General features: G+C 41.6%; 1 protein-coding gene across 2 annotated transcripts in view; it reads right to left on the bottom strand.

The window, feature by feature from the left end:
• piezo1 (piezo type mechanosensitive ion channel component 1 (Er blood group)) overlaps nt 1-8,866 on the bottom strand; it is an 88,444-nt gene that overhangs the window by 47,119 nt on the left and 32,459 nt on the right. For both annotated transcript variants that reach the window (XM_020607546.1, XM_020607547.1), the window contains exons 5-6: nt 6,877-7,123; nt 4,745-4,958 (exon numbers count right to left, since the gene is read on the bottom strand). In XM_020607546.1, the coding sequence (XP_020463202.1) occupies nt 4,745-4,958; nt 6,877-7,123 (461 nt within the window). The remainder of the gene's footprint in view (nt 1-4,744; nt 4,959-6,876; nt 7,124-8,866) is intronic.

The following is an 8,866-nucleotide window of genomic DNA, read 5'->3' as shown; positions in this document are numbered from 1 at the left end:
GAAACTATGGGCTCTATTTTCCTGCAGTAGGATGCAGTGCTAAACTCTTGTTTTAGTTTTTTGTTGGCTGGGTAAAAATGTTATTAACTGATGAGGCCATTTTTTTGTCATTGCTTTTATTAGTTTAATCGACAAGCACGCACCTTTTTAAAGATTTAGAGTAAAAGACCAAAATAATGGTTTGTGGCTGATTTGTCCAACATCCACTTATAAAGCTATTTTAGATCAACTGGACTATACATTTGCAAACTCATATCAAAGAACTGTTTTTCCAGTCATAGGGCTGAAACAGGGTGCAGTGCTATGTTCGTGTCTAAATTCCAGGCGCAAGGCACATATGGGAGTGTCCAGCACTGTTTTGCAATTTTGGTGACTACAGGTACAGCACACTCTTGTGTGTGGAAGACAAAGTCTCTGGTCCTGTAACCAGCAGCAGTTATACAGTGTCATTTACTCACAGCTACATCCAGCTGTGGATTATTTGAGAGAAACTGTGCCCTGCTGTCACTATTAAGTTAGTTTCTTCAAACAAACAGGTTTCACACAGACATACGTTTGTTGCTACTGTGCAGATATATGTTGTGTCTGTTTTTGCGTTTTATGGCGGTTTGATCAGCATTGCCAGCAGCTGGAGGTGGAGATAAAGTGGCTGTGAGCTCTGGTGGACCACAATCAGTTTCTCCACGAATGCAGTGATTACAATATGATTTTACTGTATTATTTTAAAGACAATAAAATGTTTATAAGGTTACATGTGAGACCTCTGTGTATTTCACCCACTAGATGCAGCTGAGAGTAAATGAAGCTATATAACTGCTGCTGGTTACAGGATCAGAGATTTTCTATCTTACATGCGCTAAAGCTGGTCAGTGATATTAGCAGACTGCTGAGCGAATATTTATGTGCAGTACGTCTATAATGCCTAGTCTTTTCATTACACTTTAGGAATGGACAAGACACAGTGTAAGAATCGTTCTTCTCATTTGTCCTGACATCAGTGACATCAGTCAGTCAGGTTTCTGTCCTGCTCTTTAAAGGGGATGAGAGGAGCTGGTTTGATTTGACAGAACTAAAGCCAGGCCCAACTCCACCTGCTCACCATGTATTTCTCCCTTTAATAATGCATTCCAACTCTCCTCCACAATGCACCCGGTAACGCCTGGCTGCACACAAAGCTGCGCTTCATTGATTAATCAGGACATGTGCAGGGTATCTGTCATTTATCTTGGCTCATGAACTCCTTTGACTTTATTGCGTGAGCCTACTGCTATTCCCAAACACTGACTGCAGATCACCTGTGGCTGTATCCTGTAAGGACAGATGTTGCATTCTGATGCGTGCCAACACTGTTTGATTATATTCATATCTACAGCCACACATTGTGGACTAGTTTATTTATCTTACCTAAAAATAACCTTCATGATATGCAATAAATTATTCAGAGTGAATTCCAGCAGATCAGTTGTGGATTTAAGAGCTAATTTGAAGTTGCTGTGGCCATTAAAATACATTTGGGTACCTGATCTCGTGACTCCCAGCCTATGCGCTTCGCAGGAACATTGCAAATGCACCTGTGATTGTGATAAGAGGTGGTCTGATCAGGTGTTATCATTAGCGCTGTTTCTGGTCAAAACAAGCATGAAAATTCCACTGCGCTGTCTAACTAGAGCACACACGGCCTCAACTGCGCCTCTCCTCCCACCTCAGTGTAAGCACATTCATTCATGGCAGGAAAATACCAAATGCACCGATGTGCAAAAAAACCTGGCCATCTGCCAGAGGAAAACTGCACAACAACTGTGAGTGAAGTGATGCAGAAATTCTCCTGGCAGGAAAAGGGAGCCCTAATCGAAGATCACAAGACATACGTGTATCTACTGTCTGTCCCGAGCGTTTGGACAGGGATGGGAAAGAAAGCTTTAATGTTTCCAGCTCCATCCACCTGGAACTGTTTACAAGGGGAAATTAAATGATACCACTTGGCATCACTGACAAAATGTAAAACTATTGTAAAATTATTCTTTTTCTGCTCATTTTTAGTTCTTAATTCTTGGTGCTGATACTGTTTCATAGTCACCTTTGCTCTTAGTTTTTGTGATTTCCTGCACAGTTATCTGTTTTAGGGTTGTGTGTATATGTTTGTCTGGAACTACTGATACAGCCGTCTTAGGCAGGGCCCTATAAAAGAGGTTTTTTACCTCAATGGGATACCCCTGGGTAAATATTGGCTAAATTAAAATTGAAATAAAGCTCAAATTACCGCTTTGTGGGTTGTATGCCTTCGTCAACTAATCAAATTCACAAATATGGGAAAGAAGTGAGGTCACTGACCTTGACCTTTGACCACCAAAATCTAATCAGCTCATGTTTGTGCTGAATTTGAAGAAACCCCCAGTCCTGAGATATCACATTCACAATGGGACAAATGCAAGGTTACAGTGACCTTGACCTTTGACCTTTGGACACAAAATTTGAATCAGTTCATCCTTGCATGGACACTTTTTACACTAGTGGCCAAATTTGAAGAAATTCCTTCAAGGTGTTTCTATGATATCCCCTTCACAAGAATCCCACGGACATACAGATGAGCAACCTGAGAACATAACGCCTCCAGCCGTGGCGAACGCCGGTGTGGACGCATATGAACAAAGGCTGGTTAAGTACAGAAATAAAAACAAGGAAACACAGTGTTCTGACATCTGGCTATCCTATCAGTAAAGGTCAGACATGGCTGATTCATCGACAGCTGGTCAAGTGATACTGACGCAGGCAGCCAGTGATGATAGATGAGAGAGAAACATATGTCACAGAGGAATGGTGCATGGCTCATTCACCCTTATACACTGTTGGTGATAAGGTGAGATGAGGTGAGGAAGCATCAGTTGCAGCTAGATGCTGGCTTGTCATTCCGCACATTCCAGCCCATAATTCTCACTCTTCTCACATTATTCTGCTGTAACTCACACACACACACAGGTCATGTTGTCTTCTCCTCATTTCTAAATGCATCCACTCCCACATTCCTTCTACTGTCTTTAATCAGCAGCATTTTTTTTTCATGTTAAAAATTTGTCATCTCTCTCTCTCAAAACCCTGAGCTCGCACTCAAATAGCACCTGCTCACAGGAAGATTTGCTTTGCTTGCTCACAAATTTGCACAAATTTCTTGCACTACCACATAAACTCTTCTCGCATTCAGGCAGCTGCTGCTTCTTGTGAAGCTTCTGCTCTCACTCTTGGATTTTTGTGAAATAACCCCATCATAATTCCCCAACCAACAGAACGCCTGTGTTGACCAATGAAATGATCACAGCTATGTCTCAGATGCATTCAGTTTACTTCTTAGGGCGTCCCATGTGGACGGTTACTATAAACTAGCTACCAGTCTTCTGAGTCTAGGTTGCCCAGAAGAATTACGGAACAAAATCATAGACAAAAAATGATTATGCAGAACTATTCTAGAATCTTGTAATTTCTGAGATTTGTTTAGACTTTATGTTTTTTCTTTTATTCAAATCTGTTTTATTGAAGCCTGTTAAGTACTTTTGAGACTTTCAAAATGTACAATAGTTCTGACCCCTGTTCAGAGAAGCCCGCTTATATTTCAAATAGGTCTATCAACAAACCTATTAATAGTACAGTAAGAGAATCAAGGATTTCCTGCATATTTTAAGAATGACCATGAGCTCATACACATACAAGTCCATTTGTCGATAGGCCTTAGTACCCAGTGGCCCTGGTTACCCAGCCAAACTGAGTAATCAGGGACAAAGGGCCTTGGTCAGACAGGTAACCAAGAACCCAAGGGTCACTATGAATGAGATCCAGAGTTCCTTCATAGAGATGTGAGAACCTTAGAGAAGGACACCACCAATCAGGCCTCTATGGTAGAGTGGCCAGGTGGAAGCCATTCCAAGGGGTTGAGAGAAATGGGGGTAACTGGCCATTACTACAGTCCACACCAACTCTGGCTGCTCACAGTGCATTCCTCCCACTAACAATATATTACTTATACTGTATATCTTACTTCCTTACACCTGGCTGTGCCCAATATGTGCCAGCGCTGGTTGTCAAAAAATGTCAGAAAAATTGTTGGACACACACATACACACCTTCACCTGGAGTTTAGACTAGAGTGTGGATACCCGAACCCGGCCTGACTGGACTCGTTGGTAACCAGGGGCTCAGGCTGGGTTTGGACAGAAATTTAAAAATTATGTTCAGGTCTAGGTTGGGTTCGGACACGTAGGTCAAACATTAGGTTCGAGCACTCAAATGTCTGCTTTGTTTCATGATAAGGGGGGAAAACACCATACAAACTCAAATGACTTGGGCTCGGGTCAGGGTCAAACATTATATACCATGAGCTTGCCAGGTCCAGGTCAAGTTCAGACACCATCCCCTCAGGATCGGGTTTGGACAGAAATATGCATCCCAATCCATGTTCTTATTTAGACCTGTGTTTGCCTCTGTGCCCTATTTCAGCAAAACAGAGTGCTTAGTGGTCGAACCCTTAGTAGTGGTTTTAAATTTGTGGTGATAACGTTTTTCATTAAAAAGTTTAATCATGTTCCTTCAAGAAGACATATGATTTAATAAGCTCTGAGCCCCTCTCCTCCTCCTGGGGCTGAAACATCAATGAAATCACGTGAACCCCTCTCCTCCTCCTGGGGCTGAAACATTAATGAAATCACGTGAAAATCATGGAAAATGCCATGCCATCGTGTATACGACTCGGTCTTACCTGGCCCACAGACTGTGTGGAGGGAACATGGCCTGGCCCAGCAGACTCTGGTACGAGTACAGACAAACCATGTGACCAGCAGCGAAGAAGCCCACCATCACACACAGTGCATTAAAACCCAGGTGACTGATGGGAAGGTGGCATGCCCACCACGTGCACACACTTATGAAAAGCAGGAAGTAAATGGCTGAGAAGGCAGAGGGCAGCGTGATGCCTGGGAGGAAAAGGATGAAAGGCCAGAGACAAACAAGTCAGACCCTCATGAACACCTGGAACTTTAAAAGCAAGTGGAATCATTTGGTGGAATCACAGACAATTTGAACAATAATACATTACATTAAAAATCTTATGTATGTTTTACACATTTAAAGTAATAGTTCAGAGTATATGTTGCCCCTTTATCATACACCAACCCATAGACACAATTCAAATTCATCTCTGTGCATTCACTACAGCAACACTGTTAATGGCCTACAGTATTTAAAGCTTAGAACAAAGAGTGGAAGCAGGGGGGGAAATAAGTCTTCTGTGTCTTATTTACATGCTGTAACTTGCAGGAAATGTTGATTTCCACTGACAATAGCTTAGTGTCTATAAGGGTATGAGAAAACAGGCTCATGGTGAATTAACCAGTGTATGAAAACCTGTTTTCTGCTAATAAGAGAAAGTGGAAGCAGCAGAGCGGAGTATTACAGGACTCTGTTATAATAATGCAGTTCATGCCATGGAACTGGAGATTATACTGAATAAACTACGTAAGGCATTTTGGTAATATGGTCAACTATGTGTGTATGGTACACTTAGAAGTTGGCAAGTTGAACACAAGTGAGTGTAAACGTTTAACCTTTTATGGAGCCCATCAGGTGTAATGAAGAAAAAAAATACATTGTTGGTTTTATTAAATGAGAAATTTACGTACACAAATGACTCATTTGTGTATTAATATACTTTTGGTGCTACTCTAAACATTGTTGTGTTATTTTCAGAGAAGTACCAGTTCATTTCTGGTTTCAGATTATTTTTAAGCCTGACCTGCTGATTCCCATTTTTCTCTGAAAGAACTCTTATGTGGCAGCATACACAAACATTTCTGTAACTTTTCTTTAGTGAAAAATTGAACTGTAATAAAAATAAAACTCTGTTTAGTTTCCCAACTAAAAATAAAGTGCACTACTTGTTTCTTTTCCAGATGTAAATAGGTGCAACCAGTAATGAAAACAAAAGAATGTCTGTTACCTCAGTCCTACTGAATATGCAGTTCTGTTTAAGGTGTGTGTAGTTTGTATTTGCTTTCTTTTCCTGTGTTGTGGGTTGGATACACTGTACACGTACATGCATGTCATATGTAGGCAGTAATTCCATCACTGTGTGCCATTTGCCAGGGTTGTGGACTGTAGCTTTCCCTCCTCCTAGGTGAACATGCTCCAGGTATAGGCACGAGCGTGCACTTCACACGAGATGATGCACACTGTGCATGCTTTGCTTTCTATCTGTGCCAGTGTGTGTGCAACATGAAACACTGTGCATGTGAATCTGACAGGCGCAGTATTGGACCAGTCAACTGTTTAAGCTGAAGACCAGCCAATTCCATTCTTGAGTCAATCAATCAGTGCATCTGTAGTTGTTTTAATTAATCATTAAAATAAATTCCTAATTCTAAAACTGTGTTTTATTCATTTTTGCATTTATATTAATTCAAGAGAACAAGTTAGTCATTCGGATGCTAGTAAATTTACTCCACTACATCTGCCAAGCCTTGAAGATTTTTGACAGTGTGAACAAAAAAGGCATTACACTTAATTTCTCTACTGTTTTAAATCATTATCTCACATCAACAACTTTTATTGCAGCTGCGCCAGGCTGCTATCCTATAGGAAATCAAACACATCTCCCTCAGTCTGATTCACTGGCCACACGTGGCAAACATTCTGGGTGCCTATTTGTCACTTCAGAGTGGTGACCAGTGAATACCGTTTCTGGATATGAATCAAAATGTAAATAGTCAGACAAAACTAATTTGAGCAGAAATACAGTGTAAACCAAACACCACTGTCTGGTCTGTGCTCACACATGTTCAGCTTCTAATTCATGTGTTGTTAAATGAGATGGAAACATGAGAACAGAGATCCTACCAGCCAAAGCCAACAGGATGATGGCCAGGATTCTCCCCAGGTCCCTCAGGACTTTCCGAAAAATGGCCTTCAGACGCTCTGCCAACTGCTTGGCTCTGGTTGCTGTGGAAACCTCCTCATCAGGGTCACAAGGTCTCTCTTCTTCAGTTTCGTCTCCCGATGCATCTACGTCCTCCTCCTCCTCCTCCTCCTCTTCATCATCATCATCATCATCGTTGGTAGTTTTATCTGCTGGATCATCTTCTAGCTAAGGTGAAAAAAGAAAGTTACCGCTACTAACAGTACAGTCACACATGAAATTTTTAGGAAAGAGACAAATAACTAGTCATCTCCTGAACTTCAAATCAATAGCCAACTTTTGTTCCATGACCCCACTGCGTTTAACTGATGCCTTGTGTACTGAAATATAAGAATCCAATATGCCGTTATAAACTGTGTTATAGCACGTTCTAACTGCATTTTTCTCTCTCCTCTATCCACTCACCCCAACCGGTCGAGGCAGAAGGCTGCCCACCAAAACCCAAGGTCTGTCGGAGGTTTCTTCCGTTAAAGGGAGTTTTTCCTCCCCACAGTCACCAAGTGGTGCTCAAAGGGGGATTGATAACAGTAAGGTCTAGACCTTACTTTGTAAAGTGTCCTGAGATGACTTGTTGTGATTTGGCGCTATACCATTAAAATTTGATTGACTGATTGATTGATTGATTGATTTAACTAGGGTTGGGTATCAAGAACCGGTTCCAAGACTCGTGGATTTGTTAAGACACATGCATTTCAGTTCCACACCATTGCATAGTTCATTCGTGCTCCTGAATGAACTACAGTGAGTATTATTCTCGTTGTGGGGAGACAGTGGTGTGGTGGGTAGAGCAGTCGTCTTCCAACCAGAAGGTTGAAGGTTCAAATCTCGGTGCTGGCAGTCCATGTGTTGAAGTGTCCTTGGGCAAGACACTGAAACCCCCCCGATGGTTGAGGTGGCGCCGCAGATGGCTGCCATGGTTCTGTACTGGAAATGAACTCCTTGTGTGTAACATACTTGGCCAATAAAGGTGATTATCCTTATACAGTCCATAAAAGTTTCACCTATCTGCCAGGGCCTGTGACGTGGACCTAACACCACATCATTTGTCATGCAACACGTCAACAAAGCATGTGAAGAGATGCTTCTGTTTACATCCTGGACCATGGCTGACCACAGAAAAGATGCAAAGGTTTGGCATGTCTTCTCTAAAAATGATAATGATAATGACAGCAAAATGCAACACCTGCCGTAAGGATATTTTGTGCAAGAAGGAAGCATCTCTAACATGGTGAAGCTTTTACTGAAGGAATGCTCTGTGCTCGATGTGCTGTGGCCTTCCAGCCACAGTAACGCCCCAGGCACAAAACACAGATGAGCTGACATTCTTCTTTTATATTTAAGGTAAACAAATGATGTCTACAAATTATTTTATATATATATTTTTCTTAAATATTCAGAGGGCACCTCTCCACCAGTGGTTCATTCCCATTCCCTGGAGATCCCCTCGTAAGAATAACTTTTGTTCTTGAAATATTTGGTGGGGTCTTTTCTCTTGGAACCAGAACCAAGAATTGATAAGAATTGGATTCAATAAGCAGTTTCGAGCAATTGGAATCTATCAAATTGAAACAATACCCAACCCTACATTTAACTATACTGATTCTATACTACTTTATTAAATTATTGTGCATAACAAACCTGTCCACCCAAACCTACTCCTATTGCCACATCAATATACACACCAGTAGTGGTCCACCAGTAATAACCCAGATTTTCTTCAAACACAGTTTTGGGACCCAGTTTGGATTTAGACTTCTACTTAGGAGTTTGAAATATTAATCAAGTTCTTTCCCATTTCTCCATCCATCCATCCATCCATTTTCCTCCGCTTATCCGGAACCGGGTCGCGGGGGCAGCAGTCTAAGCGAAGATGCCCAGACTTCCCTTTCTGCAGACACTTCCTCCAGCTCC

The sequence above is a fragment of the Monopterus albus genome, unplaced genomic scaffold (genome assembly GCF_001952655.1).
Source record: "Monopterus albus unplaced genomic scaffold, M_albus_1.0 scaffold87.1, whole genome shotgun sequence".
In the NCBI taxonomy this organism is placed as follows: domain Eukaryota; kingdom Metazoa; phylum Chordata; class Actinopteri; order Synbranchiformes; family Synbranchidae; genus Monopterus; species Monopterus albus.
The sequence above is the reverse complement of the archived record's forward strand: the minus strand, read 5'-3'. Positions and strand labels throughout refer to the sequence as shown.